The 23,022-nt window shown below is 42.1% G+C and overlaps 1 protein-coding gene across 1 annotated transcript; it reads right to left on the bottom strand.

The window, feature by feature from the left end:
* Nucleotides 1-234: 234 nt before the first annotated feature.
* LOC117963136 (sorting nexin-18-like) lies at nt 235-21,972 on the bottom strand. The gene is made up of 2 exons (XM_034902049.2): nt 20,101-21,972; nt 235-1,980 (listed from the first exon to the last, which is right to left on the bottom strand). Exons 1-2 carry the CDS (start codon nt 21,617-21,619, stop codon nt 1,727-1,729), a joined length of 1,773 nt encoding a protein of 590 aa, XP_034757940.2. The 5' UTR covers nt 21,620-21,972; the 3' UTR covers nt 235-1,726.
* Between the last annotated feature and the right edge of the window lie 1,050 nt (nt 21,973-23,022).

The following is a 23,022-nucleotide window of genomic DNA, read 5'->3' as shown; positions in this document are numbered from 1 at the left end:
GAGCAAAGCACAAGTGTCACAGTTTGTGTCACAGAGTGTTGATCCCGAAGCCTCTTCTGTGCACGTTACACTTCCATTCACACATTTTAATGATAGGATCATGAATGAGAAAAAAACTACTTTGAGAAATGCAGCTGTGTGTGTGTGTGTGCGTGCGTGTGTGTGTGTGTAAATACCAACATGAGCTGAGTATTCAATGGACCATTGCAGTTGAATAGTAAAACAAGCAAGCAGTTCTGTGGGAAGGGTTTATTTTGTACTGTGAGCTGGTACACTGGGTCCTGGGAGCTGCACGGTGCAGCTGAATAGCTTGAAGAGATGCAGCTTTCAATTGTTCACTTTTATATGAAGTGCTACAAAAAAAAGCAATATACAAAGACTGTCCTGCTTTAGCTGCTGCTTACAGTTAAAAGCAGTTTTTGAAGCAGAGACCCACAGGGATTTGAAAAGTACTTCCTCTCGTTACACACCCGGCATGCTTTCTTTGAATACAAGCCTGGTGTTTGGATTTTGTTTTTGTGTTTATGCTGGTGCCTTGAGTGCAAACATCAAGCCTGGAGCTCCCCCTCCCTCGGTACATTCCAGTCTTCATTAGTAACATTTCCTCAGAGTGAAGAGGAACCACAGGCTTCTCAGGGTAATGGATATCACACATTTCATCAGGAACTACTGGATACACAAGCAACTTTACTTCTCAAGACACTGGAGAAGGCAGTCATTCCTCAAGACACTGGAGAGGGAGGTCATTCCTCAAGACACTGGAGAGGGAGGTCATTCTTCAAGACACTGGAGAGGGAGGTCATTCTTCAAGACACTGGAGAGGGAGGTCATTCTTCAAGACACTGGAGAGGGAGGTCATTCCTCAAGACACTGGAGAGGGAGGTCATTCCTCAAGACACTGGAGAGGGAGGTCACTTGTCTTTTATAGCTTGGCTTCACATCAGAGATGTGCTTTACTTTGCTAGTCAATCCTTTGAAACAGGCCTGATGATGTTTTTGTGGATCTATTTGTTATTACAAAGGTTAACAGAGACAGGAAGTCTAAAGGCACAAGGCAGCGGTGACAGCTGCTCTATTAGGTTATTGTAAACGGCTATTTCTTGTTGAGGCTCAAGTTTATCCAGGGGGATATTCCAAGGCAACCAAGGCAGGCCAGTCTACAGTAGATATCTTTATCACAGGATCCTTCTAACATGTTGGATGCGTAATAAACAATAACATATCAAAACACTTTTTATACAATGCAATAAGGCATATAACAAACAGTCTGCAAATGTTACATTGGTTGTGTAAGCATACAAAATATAACTTGTCGTTATAATATACTTCCTGTTTTATGTTTTTTTCTAATATAGTCCCACCAACCTACATACCTCCCTCCCTATAGACAAACCACTGCAGTGTTTTACTTGCTTTGCTAATAAATACTAATAAAGATGATCTACAAGACTAAGCTCTATGTAACTCCCTGGTGTCTGTGTGCCTTGTTTCCTCAATAGTCAGGGTATAGTCACTGGACCCTAAACCACTTGGAAAACAACAGTGGCGCACAATCCGACTGCAGCAGGATTGCAGTGGGTAGCTGGTGTGTGTTTCTCTTGGTATTGCTGAATCTAATTGGAGCAGGATTGCAGTGGGTAACTGGAGTGTGCTTCCCTTGGTATTGCTGAAGCAGGGCTAACTGTTGTTCAGAGTTGGGGAGAGGTGAAGGATGGAAGGGGGCCTCTTAGGCGCTGTCGTATTTCTGCAGGGCCTCCTCCAGTTTGTGTGTCACCTTCTGGTAGAAGCAGATCTGCTGCTGCAGGAAGTGCTGCATCTGGGCCTTGAAGTCGCGCACGCGGACCTGGTGGAAGTGCTGGATCTCCGCCAGTGTGCTGAAGGAGATGATGTTGCAGCGCTCGCTGATGCCCTCCGCCTGCTGCGCCTCCATCTTCCCCTCCTCCACATGCTTCTGGCTCTCCTTCACTTTGGTGAGGGCTCCTGCAAGCACAAAGGAACAAGCCAGTTAGACAGGCAGTCACTGGAGGCTTCCCATCTCCACTGCAACTGTACCCGTTACACTTTGCTTACCATGTACGTGGTTCAAAGTTATACAGCTGTACTCACTTTGCATGCGAGTGGTCCTACAGTGAATACAACCAGGATGCATTGCAATTCAAATCGTTAACACAGTACACTGCACAGATCCAAGCAAAGAAATCAATGGAAATCTAACAGCAAGTACAAAGGTACTGTTCAGAAGAACACCTGTGTACACGCCAGCTTATTTGTTTGACCTGTTGCTTTGAGTGAATAGCTGAGATGATGGAACTGTGGGAACTATCAGTGTGAAGACAGGGTAATCCCACAAGGCTCCAGACCAACAATTTGTAGATAATGTTTCTGTGCTTCTGAACTCATGTCAAGGAGCAAGAAGCACAGTGGTATCATTTGTGGTGTTCTCCCACTGAAAGCTCCCATCCCAGGCACTGCCAGGCGACTGTATTCAGTTGTATTCTCCACTGTATTTAACAGAGCTTTTTATAGCTCACCTTTGACCCTGACCTCCCTCTCAACCTCATCCCAGAACATGCAGCAGTGAGTCACCTGTCAGTACAAACTATACTGCCACAGAACTGAAAGGTAGTAGTTTGGCCAACAATTCCAGTCCTGACTGTGCAGTTTCACAACTCGTTCTGCTACATTCGCACATTTACATAGGAAATGAGTAAAGCAGCTGCACTTAACACACCCTGCGAATCTAGAGAACCAAAGACAGAGTATACTGTACATACACAAGGAATAGCTACAACACTCCCTGTTAAACTAGAGCATACTGAACATACACAAGGAAAAGATATAACACACCCTGTGAAACCAGAGAACCAAGAACAGAGTACACTGTACATAAACAATGAACTGACATTGCAAATAAAGGGAGTGTGTTTTCTGTAAAGGTCTTACAGCACAGCACAACACAGCCAGGTTTACAGCTGCACTTCATTTGAAAGTCATGGTTCAATCTCAGAACTTAATTACTGTATACACTATCTATTGTAGATTTGTTTCTACCAAACTACATCCTAGCAGTGTGAAACAGTAGATAATGATTTTACAGCCATCAAAAGGCTGGCACAATGCATGACCTTCACTGTATAAACCAATCCCTGTATTTGACCTGCATACAGAGTTACAGTTCAAGCTTACAGGCTAAACTTCATACCAATAAAAGCTGGTAAGCTACTCGAGTCAGCCTTGTGACAGCTGGAATGATTGCTCAACAATGAGTATCACAGCAGTACAGCAATGTGGCAATGCTTAGTATATAGCATCTTAAAGAGTAAGTAGCGGGGTAACCAGGTTCTGAAGAATACACGCCCCCATGTGTTGCTACAACTGTTTAAATAACGTACCTGTCATTTCTCTTTTCATTGTTAACAAACCCCAGTGCACTAGAGCAGCCGTTTAGAAAAGAGCTTTGAAACAGAGTTTAAAGTTGTAAGTAAAAAGTTGTCAGGATGTTAACAATGAAAAGAAAAATGACAGGTACGTTATTTAAACTGTTGTAGCAACACGTGGGGACGGGTAACGCTGTATTTTTCGGAACCCTGCTACTTACTCTTTAACCTGCTGTAATTAATGTCAGTGCCATACAAAACCACCTCATATAAAAATGTAAATATAAAAGGGGTTAATGAACGTTTAATAATAAGATCAGTCTCTGAGGTGTCTGTTCCTATAGACAGCACATTTCTAGTTCTTTTTAATGACAACAATTACAGAAACTGGATTGTGCCCAGCATTCGAACAGAGAGCAACACCAATAATCCACCAACACACACACACACACGCACACACGCACACGCACACACACTCCTGCATTGTGTCCAGCTGGGTGTTTTCAGGGTTTGTGTTTGTGCTTGGATACAGTTTGCCCTGTTATGGAAACCAAGAAGCATTGTTTGGTGTCTGTAGATACAGCACTACTGCACGTATTGATCTCAACACAAAGCAGTCTTGCATAATGTTTGCCAATTCAAATGTAGCTTTCAACAGTCATTTCACTACAGCAGTATGGGGCCATCAGATGTGGGACTTACTGTCTGGACTGTCTGTATACAGCAGAATAGTACAGCCCATGCTCGCACTGTACCTCTGTAGCGTTAAATTTGCAGCTGAGGTACAATTGAAAGTCCTTGCGTTTGATTCAATGGCACGCACTGCAGAAGACCTACCGGCCACAGAACCCAAATCATTGAAGTGCTTTGTTTCCAGGAAATCCGTTAACAGCTACAGCATTCTGTGAAACTGAACATGATTCTGAGTGAAGACCCTCAAAGAGCTTTAAATAAGAAGTCATTTTCGTTCTGTTTCCTGTTTTTGTCCAATCCTTCAGTTAGGATGAAATCTCCTTCCTTGCTATTTGGAAGTTGGTCAAGGGCATGTGAGCAGATAAGAATGTGGGAACAGCACTACACTTTGCTGGAGTACCGAACAGAATTCAAACACCCGGAAACTGCATCTGTGCAGCTATTCCCAGAAACGGCCCATTCAAAAGGTCCCGTGCTTCCCGTCTTATCATGGAGACACCAGTTACAATATGGAATTGTGTTTTTAAAGCTGCCATCTGTGTTTATGATTGTTATAGTACATCAGCTGACTTCTTCTGAAGTCCACAGTAGGGTAATCTACCACGATGAATCAGCGTCTGAGTTTACAGAGTCACCGCGGACGCACAGTAATAATCACTTTATTGTTGCCAGCATCTTGTATAAAACCACAAGTAAAGAAATGATTGCCTAACATGGTAAACTGCTCCGATGTGCGCTCACACAGGCTGGCGCTATTAAGGTCTATTAAGCGGGTGGGGTTTGGTATAAAAATCTGCAGCTATGTCTGTTTCCATCACTGTTACAAAGCTGGACAGCAAATTTCAGATCGATCCAACACAGTGTTCACAAGTTATACGCCTTGTAGAAACAAACATCTGAACAAGAAAGCGTATAAAACAAATGTATCCATCTGTTCCAAACCACTAGTCCTGGCCCACCTTCCCACCCCCAGCTTGTATCGATTAGGTCAAGGAGCTGCCACTCTCCCTCCTCAAGTAATCCTGGCACTTCAGAGCAGCTCCAGTCAAGGCTGTGAAAGAGGCTCACACAGTGGAACTGTAACCACACCCCATTCCTCAGAACACTGTGCTTTAACCTCTTCCTGTTAGAGCTGAATAGAGGGACTGTGTTCAATTACTGGAGGTAGAAAGACTGCTGTGGAATGACTTAAAGCAGATTCTTTTCAGCAGTACTGTAATTAACAATGACAAGCTGATTACAGTGCACAAAGTTAGACAGAATCCCTAATACTAGACGATCATATTAAATAGGTTTTAAACATGAGCCCCCCTCGAGTTTGCTATTAACTATGTTGATGCAGTTTTAAGAAATGTAACAAAAGCAGGACTTCACTTCTCATTTTCCTAGTGCTTAGTGTTCTGGCACGGAGAGCAGAGCACACATAGTTTTCAATACTGAATAAGCAAGTTAGTGAGTTCAGGGAACTGTAGGTCTTTTAAATAAGACAAAAAAAGAATTATGATTTATGAATTTAAAAAGCACTTGGTCTCCTTTAATATAGGAGCAGTGGGGGGTGCCTGGTTGGTTGTCCTTTGATCTTTATTTAATTTTAATTTTGTGGATTCTATTGCTATGCCTTGGTTCTCTGTTGTTTTATACAGAAAACAAAGTTTTAGTTTGTGGCTTACTGTTTGTATCTTATTGTTAAAAATGAATTTAAAAAAAAGAGTATTTATGTACCGTGACATTTAAGCCTTTGTACTTTATTGGAACCCCCTTTGGGAGCTTCAGTGTTGTAGTTGACAGTCCTGGACCCCGAATGGGAAAAGGTTTGGGAGAGCCCTGGTGAAGCTTTCGATCTAGCTTGAAGTGGGTCACCGATACGTTTTAAACAGAGAAAAATAACAGACCCAGTAACCACAGGTATTTAACTACTGTACACACAGCCACTGCACTGTACGTGCAGGCCACCTGAAAGCTCCTTCCAAACTACAATAGTGTTACAGTATAGATTGCAAAATGGAAACTGTGTTTTAACCCTATTCCCTACTACAGCTGTAATGATGAGAGCAAACACGTTTACCGAATAATTTATACTAAAAGCATTTTTACCAAGTTTCATTGTAAGCCCACTCACTCCAGAGTCCCCCAGAAAATGCCATCTTTAAAACATTTCTAAACCACAGATGAAGTTTTCAATGCACCAGGCTTCATCCCAATTCTCTGTACTGTATGTTCTTTACAAGGTCACTAAGGACAGTAACAATGCCTTGTTATACACTTTTCCAAGAGCTACAATCTATGATATATTATATATTTCAGATCTGTGTGCAACATATTGTTCAGGTTACACTGCAGGATGGCTTTACTGCAGCACAGATACAAGTTTAAACAATCCTAACCCTAACCCCTAACCCTTCACTCCACAATCCTAACCCTAAACCCTAATCCTAACCCTAAACCCTAATCCTAACCCTAACCCTTCACTCCACAATCCTAACCCTAACCCTAAACCCTAATCCAAACTCTAACCCTTCACTCCACAATCCTAACCCTAATCCTAAACCCTAACCCTTCACTTCACAATCCTAACCCTAACCCTAACCCTAACCCTAACCCTTCACTCACAGCTTCAATCCTTTACTCCACAGCGATGGTTCTACTGCACGTCACAGCTTTGGTGAGGATACTGCACAATATGTTACACTTTTAAGAAAAGGCATATAAATATGTTCTCAGAAGACAAAGGCAGCGGAGCTTCAATGAGACAGCCACAGGTTCTTTCCATAGTTTAACTGTGTGTTTTGTTTTTTTTTGTGGCTGGAAAACCAATAATTAAATTACGATACCTAGCAAATAAGGAACTGGTCTACTTCATTTACAGTATAAACTGATAGAAACATCCAGGAGCTTTCTTTAAGGAAACCCTCACATTGTGTGCATGCAGTACTGTGTGTTCAGAGTTGTATTATTTCTGATGGTGTGTCCACAGTAACATGCTTTCGGACACAGTAGGGTTTTATTCAGCTATTTGCCGCTACTCTATCCTGCCTTTCACTGTTGCTTTGCTTTCTTCTTCAACAGCAGCACTTTATTATGGTTTTATTCTACATTCGCTTGTTTGTAGCATAATAAAATAAATAATAAAAAGGCTCAGTTCTCCATGTTATGGAACTGCATCCGTCAGTGACTATTCCAGGGTTCAGCTGCTTGGTGCAGTAAGATTTGTTGCTCTGGTTTCTCATGTGAACATTGTTTTGACAGCAGAGACAGAGGCTGTCTGTTTGTCTGCAGTCCTCCTGTTCAGGAAGTGGCTTGCAGCAATGAGGCAACATTCGAATTGACATTTCAAGTTGATAGAAAAAGAAAAGCCTGATAATGTCAATATATTTTGCTGTTGTAAAGTCGCACTCAAACAAGTGAAACAACAGCTTTTTCATGTAATACACAGTGGAGTTGACAGAGGCTTGTTTTACGGTCCTCATCAGAGTACAATTCATGTATTATTGACTAACCAGAGCAGAGCAAGGGTTTGAGCCAAGAAATGAAGGAGAAGCACTTCACATATTTCATCCAGCCAACAGCAGGGGAGGAGAGACTGCATTGAGCAATCAAGTGCACAGACCCTGTGACAGCCACAAACAGCTACAAGCAATTACAGAACACAGTGCACAGACCCTGTGACAGCCACAGAGAACTACAAGCAATTACAGAACACAGTGCACAGACCCTGTGACAGCCACAGAGAACTACAAGCAATTACAGAACACAGTGCACAGACCCTGTGACAGCCACAGAGAACTACAAGCAATTACAGAACACAGTGCACAGACCCTGTCACAGCCACAGAGAACTACAAGCAATTACAGAACACAGTGCACAGACCCTGTCACAGCCACAGAGAACTACAAGCAATTACAGAACACAGTGCACAGACCCTGTCACAGCCACAGAGAACTACAAGCAATTACAGAACGCAGTGCACAGACCCTGTGACAGCCACAGAGAACTACAAGCAATTACAGAACACAGTGCACAGACCCTGTGACAGCCACAGAGAACTACAAGCAATTACAGAACATAGCAAATAGATTGTCTCAAGAATGTTAATACTCAGCATGCAGAATGTTAATACTCAGCATGCAGTACAACTCAACTGGCATGAAGAGCTTCCATTAACAAAATAACTTATGATTAAAAACAAAGCAAACACAGGATAGCTCAAAGAATCCAAGTTAGCCATGTTACTCTTAATGACAACTTCTTAGTCACATGGTGCTGTATGAAGCTCCACACTGCACTGTGCCCTGTGCCGTGGGTTATACACATACAGCACTGTACATTAATGCTCCAGATTTGTACGTATTCCTATTTGTACAGCCAGTGGCCATCAATGTAAAACACGTTCTGCTTAAAAGCCATGAGCACTAACATAGTGATTACTCTGACCCAGCTCTTCAATTCATTTCATTTCTGTCTTAAACCAGCCCAGTAAACATTCAAATGGGCTCTGCAAACGTTGCCAGTAACTTGCGTCTTTAAAATGACCCTTTGAGATGAACCTGCTAAACGTAGCCTGTTACTGTATGTTTACTGAATTGAGTTTATACATAAGGACCTTTTTATTTGATTGTGTTACATGTTCCCATGTGTTGCTACAACTGTTTACGTAAGGTGTGTGTATGGTTTTAATTTTTTTTTTTGTTTACATTTTGACCACTTTTTTTAAACTTTTAAATTGCATTCCCTGCCTCAAGATGGCTTCCCATGTACCTGCATAGACCTCTCATAACTACATTTCCCATCATTCTCCTGCTCACATATGTAACAGATGGATTTACCAGTGGTCAAAATGTAAAAAAAATAAAACAATACACACACCTTACGTAAACAGTTGTAGCAACACATGGGAACATGTAACACAATAAAATAAAAAGGTCCTTATGTACCCTTTAAACTACTGTACATTGCTCTGTAGCTTCAATCGCTGTATTTCTACTGTAAATGAATATTATACTGGACATCTCAACCAAAAGACTGCCCTTTGACTACCACCCATATATTTTTTCCCCTGGTAAAGTCATCTGTCAGTCAAATGTGGTAGACATGGCAACCAATGAAAACATTCCACCTTGGTGGTTCAGTATCTCAGCTCCAATGGATTGTAAATCACCTTGCATTTCATCTCTCCTCTCCCTAACAAAAGACATTCTCCAAGGAACCTTAGCACTGATGCATGGCATTGTATAATGAACTGTTGTGGTACAACTGGACAGATACGAGTCTTTGTGATCATTTCTGGCACAGTATACCATGCATGTTACCTGGCTACTGTAAACACAGTGAGTTTGAACTCCCAGTGAGGAGCTGCCTGGGATTAGTCATGCGCACAACTCATACCAAACATTCAACAGGCAGTCTCTACACAGGCTCTGACATCTAGAGAGATCACATTTCACTGTTTCCTCTGCACTGATCACACATTGCTCAGAGCAGCAGAAAGCACCTGGCTCAGGCTGCAACATTACTACAATGTGGTTCACAAGTTAACGGCACACGTTCACTTCAACACACACTTGTATACCTTGTGCATTCACTAAATGTTAAAGCCTGAGGTATGCTGCCTATATCCATAATTGGAATGAACTCCAGTAGGTGGCTGTGTTACGGGTCTGTAGCAAGGTTTACATTTGCAGAGGGTTTCTTTAAGCTGCTGTTTCTATAGGCATGTTCTCTGCCGTATCCCAACAACCTGGACAAGCATTAGCAAGTTCAGAAGTGCAACATAGAAACACCAGACACACAGGCCCTGAATATCAAAAGTGCCTTCCGACAGTCCGAAACTCGCCGTCTCCGTCTGTTTGAACCCGACTCTTCTCCCAAACTTACATAAAAGTGGCGGAAAAACTATTCAGAATTTGAATGATAAACCTACATGCTAATGATGCAAATGACACTGTTTACATCATTTCAGGATTTCAATCAATGGACATGTGGGATTGAAAGGTAGCAAAGGCAGAGAAAAACAAAACAGACGTGTGTTTCAGGAGATACGGAGAAAGAAGAGAAGAGACATTTACTAGAACACAATAATAAGGCAAATAAGAAGAGACATTTAATAGAACACAATAATAAAGCAAGTACATAAGGACAAAGAGACAACAAGTGCAGTTAGAGAGCTCTTATTTTAATGTAGCCTCACTTTTTTTAATGTATATTGTATTCAATTATAGTTTTGGTTCCGCAAAATGAAAAATACATTAATAAATTAATGCACAAATAAATAAATAAATGTCAAAATAAATATATAAATATATAGACATTTATTTATTTATTCATTTATGTATTAGTTTATTTATTTATTTTTCATTTGGCATAGCAGCTACATTATCCCTTTCATCCTCTAAAATCGCAGCAATCTCTAACAACACATTGAGCACCATCGCCAAAGTAGTCAGAGTCACTGTACCCACACCATTTTCTTTAGACGGAGCCTGTTTGAAATAGGTTTCTATCTCCATTAGGACTTTCTGAAATAGGCGGAACCATTTTAGACGGAAAATACTCAATCCGACCACATCAACCCTTTTGATTTTTGCGCGGGGGCTATTTTAATTAGGTACCCACTTCATTTGCATAACATTCCTCATACTGTCGGAATTGGCGTTTTGTGACTGTTCTCGTCCTTCCAGGACATTTTTTATTTTTGCTCGGAACACGAAAAACAGACCCGCCACAAAAATGGACTTAGATTTCCTGTTCAGTTGCCAAGAGACCAAAATAATCCTTTTCTTTTACTGTGAAACAAAATGACTGAATAATAAAGGCATCGCGCTCAGGAAGAACTCAACACCTTTCCTTGTTTAATGTTTGTTTTAACCCTTGTTTGAAGCCCCATACCGATGACGTCGCTGCTCTACAGTGCAATGCGAGATCTGCAGTGCAGGACTGGCTTAAACATTTTCTGCTGGGGTCTGTGAAGCGTGGCTTCCTGGATGGCCTGATATACTGCATCAAACAAACACGAGCACTGTGAAACTCCCAGGAATAGTGTGGCTTTCTGGATGGGCTGATATACTGCTTCAAACAAACACGAGCACTGTGAAACTCCCAGGTATAGTGTGGCTTTCTGGATGGGCTGATATACTGCATCAAACAAACACGAGCACTGTGAAACTCCCAGGAATAGTGTGGCTTTCTGGATGGGCTGATATACTGCTTCAAACAAACACGAGCACTGTGAAACTCCCAGGTATAGTGTGGCTTTCTGGATGGGCTGATATACTGCTTCAAACAAACACGAGCACTGTGAAACTCCCAGGTATAGTGTGGCTTTCTGGATGGGCTGATATACTGCTTCAAACAAAACATGAAAAACATGTTTGTGTTTATCTTCAGCCGTTTTCCTGTTTTTGTTCTGCTTCATCCAGTGAACACGTATTGCCAATGACAGAACCTGGAGCCTTTAACCCAGGTGCACGTCACGGGACGGGTATACGAGATTTAATAACAACAATACAGTGCCGACGGAACAGAAATGTGGATTTATTTTATACAATTAATCAATAGGAAGACTCCCCATCCTCTGCTGATGTTCTCAGTTTAGCGGTACATGCAACTGTCCTTTCGCTTGCCTCACAGGGCCGGAGATACAGTACATCTGTCTCACAAAAGGAGGTTTTTATATTGCTGTACCCTGCAGTGAGTAAGTAAGCAGCAGGCTAAGAAAAAGACACACCAATGCAACGATATACAGCCCAGTACAGAGCATGCTTGTGTACACACTGGACACTGCTGAAGATATAAGGAATTCAGCAACACAGAAGGGCTTGGGTACACAGTCATTTAACAAAGTATTTCCACTGATAGCATTCTACAATGTTTTGTTACTCTTACATCCACATATAAATATGGGTTCTCCTTAGAAGTCTTTACTGTACCGGACAGACTGCACCAGTATTGTTCAAAGTCACAACCAGAATCTAAATGTTGCCATAACAATGTACTAAGATGACAGAGCAGTGCACTGTGTCTATTATTATTATTATTATTATTATTATTATTATTATTATTATTATTATTATTATTCTACTGTCACTGAATTAGAAAACCTGCTTCTTTGCTGCTGCACTGTTACTCATTTTAATTAGTTTCAAATCAATAAACCGTGACTGGAGCACTAACCTGGAACCACAGTGGACCTGCCATTACTGATGCAAGACATGGACCCCCATCAGGGTCTATTGATAAATCTTAATGTATTTAATCTTCGTGACAGTCTAACACATGCTGAGCTGCTGATGCAGAACCGCTATACTCTGCTATCAACGCACTTTCTGCAGTAGAAATCTGCAATGTGTGCCCGTGCTGGAGGAAATGCCTCCTTCTACAATGTTATTACTGTATTGCTTTTTATTATTATTTCATTATTTAGCAGACGCTTTTATCCAAAGCAACTTACAAACATTAAACAAAATATAAAAATAATAAAAGCAAACATTTTAAAATGTTTCTTATAAGAAGGAAAAAGAAAATCGAAAAAGAAAAATAAGGATACGGAGAGAAATGGCAGATGAAAAAGACAGCAGACATATAAAAGCAAATGAAGAATTACAAACATTTAAAATACACAACTAACAACCAATAAAATACCAACACACAACACAGAAACACCCAGAACAGCCCGTGTCCTTTCCTGATGTTCTTGCACGACTGCCGCACATGCTGCTGCTCACACCGGCAGGGAAGATGAATCCACAGCAATCCTTAATCGGAGGCAGCAGGAACAGGTGTGGAATGAATGCAGGTGAAAACAACAAAGTCCAGTGATGCGCTGTGACGCGCAGAGAACACCTGCAATGATGTTGTTATTGCTTGAAGGAGAATTGAAACAAAACAAAACAAAACAAAAACAAACAAAACAAAACAATAAAATTAGTGCTGGGATGTCATAGTCTCCTGGCCCCAAACCAGGAAATGGAGATCGCCCTCTGTGTACTTCCGGATATTACTTGATTAATTGTACCGTGATTAAACATAATTTGGTAAAATGAATGTGATTATATGTTCAAATGAGACCTGTTAATATATTTTTTTCTGTTTTTGGTAAAAGTCAAATTCCATGACAAAACATTGTTTTGTTTATTCCTGAAATAAACAGTACAGAATGTTGACAACACATTTTTTTTTTTTTCATTCCTTGCCATTTCCGTTTCTTCACAGTAAACAGCGGACACAGACATGTTTTCATAAAGTAATAACATGAGGTTTACTTGAGGTTGGCCTTTTTGTAGCTGAACAAGCAAACAAAAACTGAAATTTAACTTTAAACTCTCATTCTCATCGGGGTGGGGGGGGGGATTTTAGAGCAGCAGAAGAATCTGCCTTCTCATTCTCATCGGGGTGGGGGGGGTATTTTAGAGCAGCAGAAGAATCTGCCTTCTCATTCTCATCGGGGTGGGGTGGGGGGGGGTATTTTAGAGCAGCAGAAGAATCTGCCTTCTAATTCTCATCGGGGTGGGGGAGGGTATTTTAGAGCAGCAGAAGAATCTGCCTTCTCATTCTCATCGGGGTGGGGGGGGGTATTTTAGAGCAGCAGAAGAATCTGCCTTCTCATTCTCATCGGGGTGGGGGGGGGTATTTTAGAGTAGCAGAAGAATCTGCCTTCTCATTCTCATCGGGGTGGGGGGGGATTTGAGTGCATCTGCCAAGTGCAATGCAATAGGACCCCCCCTGAAGCTACAGTACAATGCAATAGGACCCCCCCTGAAGCTACAGTACAATGCAATAGGACCCCCCCCCCTGAAGCTGGAGTACAATGCAATAGGACCCCCCCTGAAGCTACATTACAATGCAATAGTAGGCTGTGTGGTCCAGTGGTTAAAGAAAAGGGCTTGTAACCAGGAGGTCCCCGGTTCAAATCCCACCTAAGACACTGACTCACTGTGTGACCCTGAGCAAGTCACTTAACCTCCTTGTGCTCTGTCTTTCGGGTGAGATGTAGTTGTAAGTGACTCTGCAGCTGATGCATAGTTCACACACCCTAGTCTCTGTAAGTCGCCTTGGATAAAGGTGTCGGCTAAATAAACAATAGGACCCCCCCCTGAAGCTACAGTGTAATGCAATAGCACCCCCCCTGAAGCTGTAGTACAATGCAATAGGACCCCCACTGATGCTACAGTACAATGCAATAGGACCCCCCCCCCCCCCCCGAAGCTACAGTACAATGCAATAGGACCCCCCACCCGAAGCTACAGTACAATGCAATAGGACCCCCCCTGAAGCTACAGTACAATGCAATAGGACCCCCCCCCCGAAGCTACAGTACAATGCAATAGGACCCCCACCCCGAAGCTACAGAACAATGCAATAGGACCCCCCCTGAAGGTACAGTGCAATGCAATAGGACCCCCCCCTGAAGCTACATTACAATGCAATAGGACCTCCCCCTGAAGCTGCAGTACAATGCAATAGACCCCCCCTGATGCTCCCCCCCAGTTTCCCTGAATACCCATTGTTTGCATTCTGTTGGTTTCATCTCACATTTCAGAAGCACCACATGTAACCTGTAATGTGTAGAGTTAAGAGTGTGTGTTCAAATGATTTCTTGTTTCTATGGAAGGCCCAGCCCAGAAAACTGGATTATATTCTCGTCTGTTCTCCTCGTACTGTACAGCGTTCCTTTCAGACAGCTGCTGTACACATGTGAGCCAGCCTGAGCAAACAACGATGTGACATCATAGCTGGCCTTCATTGCTGTGTGGACAGTCAAAGTCAGGAGGCATACGGTATAGTGATCCTGCTGTCTGAAGCATATCACCGGTTTCTACTCTCAAACTAGTTTATAGAGACTCCTAGTTTGACTCAGCCTTTGCCCCAGACTAGAGTAAACAGGTAGACTTTTCTGAACCTCAAAATTGAATTGCCTCCCCAGCTTTTAGCAACAACATGTTGTATTTGTTTTGAAGAATAAACCCCAATACAGACAGTATACTGTAACACTGACTTACAGTGAAGGACAGTACAGACAGTATACTGTAACACTGACTTAGTGAGGGACAGGTGACCACCACTGTATACTGCATGACCTGTACAGTAGCTCAGAAGTGTGTTTTCTGATGTGCATTTTCTATTTCAGACGGGTTATTGAAATATTACACAATATTTTACTGAACACCTTTCATTCTTACAAAACTCAATTGCGTAACTTCTGTGGCCTAATTAGTTTTACTGCTCACTTGCTTCCTTCTCCTGTAACGTCTCACTCCCGTGAGCAGATCCATTTCCCCCATGTCTCTCACGCTCTCTTCTCAATAGCTCTGCTGTGCCATTTTTAAAGATTGCATGACTCTTCTGCTCTCCTGTAACGTCTCACTCCCGTGAGCAGATCCATTTCCCCCATGTCTCTCACGCTCTCTTCTCAATAGCTCTGCTGTGCCATTTTTAAAGATTGCATGACTCTTCTGCTCTCCTGTAACGTCTCACTCCCGTGAGCAGATCCATTTCCCCCACGTCTCTCACACTCTCTTCTCAATAGCTCCGCTGTGCCACTTTTAAAGATTGCATGCTCTTTGGATGCTCAATGGCTGTGTTGCAGACTTGAAAGTAATTTTAGCTATTGTAAAATATATCTTACCCAGTTTGCACTCCCATGATCTACATAAGTCTCAAGCGTGTGGTTTAAAGAGAAACATGCTATAGTAAACCTGTTTGTTCCTCTGTTCTTCATTTGCTAGCCCTACCTAACAGGAACCTGTCACTGCTGCACTTCCCAGGCCATTTCACACCAGCAGTGTCTTCTGCATGTCAGTTACCAGGGGAAGCAGCTAACTGGTTACTGACAGTAAAGAAGCCAGTGAAAGGGGTGGGGACAATTCCACTCTCGGGGGGGCAAGTCAGTCCTTTAACCTAGCATCAGAGATCGGGGTTTAAAAAGCATTTCTTTAACCTAGTATAGTATCAGAGATCGGGGTTTAAAATTGCACATCTGGGACCTAAGCTAATAAATGGATGTGCATACAGCAGTGGAAAACATTGAGGAAACTATTTTGTTACAGTAGTTGTGATTACTTAAAACTGGATGAGTATGAGAGCAGCCAGAACCCTCCATCAGGTTAGGATTCATTACAACAAGAGGCATCATTTTAAACACACGCAGCATTCTGATCATTTCACTCCATCAGGTTAGAATTCATTACAGGAGTCATCATTTTAAACACACGCAGCATCCTGATCATTTCACTCCATCAGGTTAGAATTCATTACAGGAGTCATCATTTTAAACACACGCAGCATCCTGATCATTTCACTCCATCAGGTTAGAATTCATTACAGGAGTCCTCATTTTAAACACACGCAGCATTCTGATCATTTCACTCCATCAGGTTAGAATTCATTACAGGAGTCATCATTTTAAACACACGCAGCATCCTGATCATTTCACTCCATCAGGTTAGAATTCATTACAGGAGTCCTCATTTTAAACACATGCAGCATCCTGATCATTTCACTCCATCAGGTTAGAATTCATTACAGGAGTCATCATTTTAAACACATGCAGCATCCTGGCTGTTTGAAGATGACTGCACACCCCTGTGAAAAGCCTACTTCCTGGAAAAGGAAAGCCATATTCTATTACTGTACACTGTATCTGACACCTTGCAGGCTGCCAGCCATGGAAAAACACACATGAAGTGGTCCAGAAGCCCGCTCTTCAGCGAGTGTGACTCAGCCCTCAGACTGTGCGCTTGCTTTCCACAGCAATGCAAACAAGAAGCCAGGCGAGATAATGCTGGAGAGTGCTGACACAATCACACAGGGAAAGGGTAGAAAACCACATGACCCACAGTACTACATTAGTCTGGGACTAAGCGGGATCTGCAACATGTGTATTTCAAAAGGATTTCTCATTTTTTTCTTCTCCAGTCGAGGTGCTGAAACAGACAGGTGTGAACCAAACCCGCGTCCCAGGGGGCACAGGGTACAGGAGGGGGAATCTGATAGAATGAAGATAAATAGTTGTGTGGACAACATCAGAAGGCCTACTGGTTGTGAAGTGAAGGCAGTATGTACTGTACATATGTGCTTTACAGGTGTTACATACTTTACGTCTTCAGAGAACCTAAAGTAAGCCCTAGAGCTAACAGAAGACAGTCTGCACCCAGCCCCCAAAGACGTCTGGCCCCCTCAAGAGTTTAAACTAAACTGTACAGTCCAAACAGAATGAATGGATTGAACTTCCATACAGAAGTCTGCACCCAGCCCCCAGAGGCATCTGGGTCCCTCCATTCACAGATCAGGATGAATGGATTGGACTTCCATTCACAGGTCAGGTTCACACTCCTCAATAAACACTCCTGTCTACCATGAGGAGACTCACGCCCTCAGTATGGCAGCCCAATTGGGTCAGAGGTCTACGTCAAGGTCACCGACACATTTTACTTGCAGGGTTTACATACAGTAATGCAAATATGAAGTGAATAACTACCTCAAATGTTCTCCGAGAGATACGTTTATTTATATTTCTGCCCAAAAAAGGTAATTTTTTTCTGGTACATAATCAAACTTGACCAAGAAAAGAATAGTTTGACTGGGAATCAATATCTCAAAGTCAATCAATCAATCACATTTATATTTAATATCGCGCCCCATATACACGGGGAGCGCCTCAGGGCGCTTTACAGAGCCAGCAAAGGAAAAAGCAAAAAACAAACACTTTTACAAAATCTACAAAAAAAAAAAAAATAATAACAAAAACAGAAAACAACAATACTACAAGAAGAATTTTAACTACAAACCTGATCAAACAAAAATGTTTTTATATGTGTTTTAAAAAGGGAAAGAGAGTGGATGCTTCTAATGTGCCTCGGTAGGGAGTTCCAAAGTGTGGGTGCTAGATGGCTAAAAGAACACGATCCATACGTGTCTATTATCCACAAAACACAAATTCACTCAATCCTGATACAGTACGTTACATTGTGCCTGAGGAGTTTCCAGAACATGCTTCAGAAATTCATAATTATTGTAAGGGTCTCTGTTTAAATACTAATAACTGTTGTATAGTGTATATGTTATTAAAAATGTGTCCCAAATACACAGCCTAGATGCCATAGGAAGATGATGTAGTGTCTTCTTGTTTCTTCAACAACATTATTTTTGGAATTAGTAAAGCGTAGCTGTTGAACTCATTATGCATGGCTCCTTGTTGTTACTGTATGAGTGTCTGTTTTGCAAGGCTATTTTCTCCCTGTAAAGATGACATCATCTGACCCATTCTTTGGGAGTGGTAATGCATTTGACTACAGTACATACAGTGGACTGAGCTGTTCTCTGCAGGGAAAATATAAATTAGACACCTGGAGAAGTAATCTGCTGCAAATGTCAACAGTAGTGCCATGGTGATCCTATTTCTGATGCAAACTTGCCAAAATGCAGTAAAGCAGTGCTGAAATACAGTGTATAGAAAGCAGTGCAGAAATACAGTGCATAGAAAGCAGTGCTCAAATACAGTGCATAGAAAGCAGTGCTGAAATACAGTGTATAGAAAGCAGTGCTGAAATACAGTGTATATAAAGCAGTGCTCAAATACAGTGCATAGAAAGCAGTGCTGAAATACAGTGTATAGAAAGCAGTGCTGAAATACAGTGTATAGAAAGCAGTGCTCAAATACAGTGCATAGAAATCAGTGCTCAAATACAGTGTATTAGAAAGCAGTGCGGTAATACATGTTCCTGCTTTAAGTACACTATCAATCGTTCCTATGCTTTGATAAGTACACTATCAATCGTTCCTATGCTTTGATAAGTACACTATCAATCGTTCCTATGCTTTGATAAGTACACTATCAATCGTTCCTATGCTTTGATAAGTACACTACCAATCGTTCCTATGCTTTGATAAGTACACTACCAATCGTTCCTATGCTTTGATAAGTACACTATCAATCGTTCCTATGCTTTGATAAGTACACTATCAATCGTTCCTATGCTTTGATAAGTACACTATCAATCGTTCCTATGCTTTGATAAGTACACTATCAATCGTTCCTATGCTTTGATAAGTACACTATCAATCGTTCCTATGCTTTGATAAGTACACTATCAATCGTTCCTATGCTTTAATAAGTACACTATCAATCGTTCCTATGCTTTGATAAGTACACTATCAATAGTTCCTATGCTTTCACACTTCGTGGCAATCAGGTGGGTTTACAGTGATCAGCTCCCCTTGCAGGTTTGGTGGGGACACTTCATTTTATAGTAACAGCTCATTGGAATGGAATGAAGCAAAAGAAACGTTTGGGAGCCGCTTTGAGTACACCGCGTTCAACAGAGTCAGATTAGGGTAGTGACGACTGCATTACCGCGTTCTACTGCACAGTGAATGCAAAACAGATTCACTCGAATGAGTCTCGCTCACGTAGAAATCCCTCAATAATGACCCTGTGTACGTGCACGTTTACTATTAGAGATACAGGACCCCCTGACCACGGGAACTGAAAAACCCACTGCTAATTTAACATGACTACTCATAGATCACTACACTGCACATACCATTGTGAACTGCCCTGAAACACACATTATTGTACCTCTACTGTTCAATGCACATGTTCGTTAAACAGCAGAACCAAGGCATATTTATTAACATTCTCACTCTACTGTGAGTGAACGTATTGATATAGGGATGTCATTAAACTCAGTAAAAATGAGAGATTGATTTCTCACACAGAAGCAGCGGTGTCACAGGTAGCATTTGACGTGATATATAGCTACAGCGCAATATGCTCACCACTTCTACAAAACTAATGCTGCAGTTTGACATAACCCTTTCTGTTTACCTGCCCGTCCTACTATGATTTCTTATTACAGTTATTAATATTACTGCATTGGTACTCTAACGCAAAATGCCTTTTGAAGATAGAGCCGGGTTACTTGACCGATTATTATGGATTTATTCTTTTACATTGACCGTGTGGTTAATACAGTACGTGCATATTCAATGCACTTGATTTTAAATTCTTCTCAAAGTATAAAAAAAAACATTGTATTACCTTTCTGGACGTGGATGATGTCCGGGTAGTTTGCCAGGTGTCCCTGATAAAGAGCTAACAAGTCCATCACTGGGTCCACGTCCTGTCTGGGCTGTTCTGCAAAATACTCCCCGATGGCATCATAAGCGTCTCCCGTGTGCTCGAGGGCATGGTTCAGCCCCGCGGAGTACAGCTGTTGGTCGAGCTCGAACGCTTGGCTCAGGGATTTAAAAGCCTGGCCGACTTTCTGATACTCTTTCTTAAACCCGGTGATCTGTTTCCTTGCAAACTCGTTGGCAGTGGCGTTGAGCTGCAGCACGCTGTCGTCCATCTTTTTAGTAAAGGTTTTAAAGCCGTCGATTTTACTCTCCACGTCCTGCAAGTCAAGGGGGGCCGGCGGGGTGCTGATGGTAAGGAAGAAATTGGCCCCCACCATTTCATCCTTCTCCGCCTTCCTTTTTCCTTGCTTCCATGCTTTTTCGTCCGTGCTAGCGCAGGTCACAAAATGCTGAAACACATCACACCTCGACAAGACTGGATGGGTGGTCATGTGGTTCATCCACCAAATCAGCCCCTTTCTTCTTTTGGAAATGAAGTCTTCCTCGAACCTGCCCGTGGCTTGTTTCTCCGGTATATGTGGTACCGAAATAACCGGGAATTTCTCCACCAGCCGGGCATAGAGCCAGTCGAAGTGCTTATACCTGCGGTTCACCTGGTTTTGCGTGTGCGTGGGGGTCAGCTTGTAAGACATGTAGCTTTTCATCCCTTTGAACTTGGTTTGCTTGGTTGGGTCGTCTATGGAGCACGAGAAGGGGTACGGGTTCTCCTGCCATTCGGGGCCATACTGACTCATCACCACGCAGATCTTGTCACCGTCTTTCACAAAGCCGGCAGCCTCCCCCAGTACAAACGCTTCTCCGCCAGATTTTACGAAGGTGGAGAACCTGTTGAGGTTTCTACTGACAGTTGCCGAGCCCTTGGCTGACTGCTGTTGACCACTCCTGCTGTATACAGAAGAGGTATCGGACCGGGTGGAGATCCTGTATCGAGCCGCATGGCAGTCCTGACTACCGCCCCCCACCACCCCGGGCTCGTCCGCCACGGTCGAGCTGTCATCCCAGTCGTCATCCCAGTCATCATCGCTGCCTTGGCTCGCCTGGTAGTTCTGCTGTGCTGCCTGCTGCTGCTGCTGCACAGGGACAGAAAGCGAAGTAAAGGCTGCCGGGGCTTGGGTGAAGTTTTGATTCTGGGTCTGGGTCGTGTAAGATGAAGTGTCGTATCCACCGGTGGGAATGTTGCCATACCTGGACGCGTTCCCATTGCCGGCTGCGTTGTTTAAAGAAGGGGGAGGCTCGCTAGTCTTAAGGATTTCCACGTAAGAAGCTGGGATAAGCCCCCTAGCCCCTCGGCTATTCACTCCTTCCAGCCAGCCTTCAATATCCGTCTCGCTGTCCAGGGTTACGATTTCATTTTCCTGCACGGAGATCTCCCCGGGATTTTCCGAATTGAAGTCATACAGAGCCCTCGCCCTCAGCGCCATAGTCCCAAACAACGAAACGAATAATAGAACTGCCAATGAATTACCACTCAGCCAGCACCAGCAAAAACTCAACACAAGTGGAAAGACTTTGCGAAACAAACACCTCTCCCTTCTACTTTCTTCTCACTCTTACTCCTTTTCTTTGTTATTAAAATCCGACTGACCCTGAGTCGTGTGCTTTCGATGCATTTCATGCACTACGTTTGGAAAGTTGAATCCGGCTTGCATCCAGTTCAGTTTTGCATAGATTTTACTTGCGAGCACTCCTGCTGTATCTCTCCAGCTGCAGTACCGTCTCGTTCTGAATTGCAACAACAGCGCCACACGTAATCAGTCTGAGTAATCGAAGGCGGAGGTTAAATGGTATGTACATACAGTCAGGCAGCACGAATCGATCTGAGCTGTTTACAGTAATACATTGAGACGCAACGGTGTTTTAAAAGATTACACATTGAATAATTCATGTGTAGAATTACTAATGACAGAGTTGTACATACATGTAATAGTAAAAGCTTTATATTAAACAAAATCCATAATTTAAAAAGGTAGCACTTCCCAATGTAACCCCCATATAAAATGCTGTTAAATCTGAAATATACATAAAATGTAGTTGATTGTGTATCAGAAATAGTTCTAATGTATGTTTTGCTAAATGTGAAAAATAGATTGAATCTGGAATACTTTATTCATATGTACAGATTTCTATTATATAGTAAGTTTAGAAACAAATGTAGATATATAAATACCAGACCTAAGGTTTTTTTTCGGGTGGGGTGGATTTGGGGGCTGGTGACGAATCAAGATTTCTGCACATGGCTGACAGCTACTGACCTAGTCTTAAGTGCCGTCACTGACCTAGACTTAAGGGCACCGGGAGTGAAGCAAACGAATACAGCACGAGTACATAAAAAAAATGTTGCTAGTCATGACAAGAAAATACTGTCTGCTTTTGCTCCTTTTGTGGAGACGAAATAAAATAAATAAAACAAAGAAATAGTCTGGGTACACCACACACAGTGAATGCTTATGTGATTTGGTTTAACATGTAAATTATTCAAAAAGAATACATCTACACATATTTCTTTGTAAATACTGAGAACATTAGTTTAATATACTTTTTTTTTTTTTAAATGATTTTCAGTTTTAATAAAATCTTCAGTTAGTGTGTGAATGTGATTATTATTATTATTGGTCAACATTATTAAAACAACGAAGCGTCATTTTACAGAAATACGAAACCAGTGTGTGTCAGTTTTTCATGACCAATCCTCATCTGAGTAGTCTGCTTCTAATGGCAACTTAAAAATCATTGGTAAAAAAAAAACCCTGATTTTGATGTCATGGTCGAGATCTTTGCAAAAATGAAGCCTAGACGATATCCGCTGCATCACTAGGTTTATTCA

Source organism: Acipenser ruthenus, chromosome 2 (genome assembly GCF_902713425.1).
Source record: "Acipenser ruthenus chromosome 2, fAciRut3.2 maternal haplotype, whole genome shotgun sequence".
NCBI lineage: Eukaryota > Metazoa > Chordata > Actinopteri > Acipenseriformes > Acipenseridae > Acipenser > Acipenser ruthenus.
The sequence above is the reverse complement of the archived record's forward strand: the minus strand, read 5'-3'. Positions and strand labels throughout refer to the sequence as shown.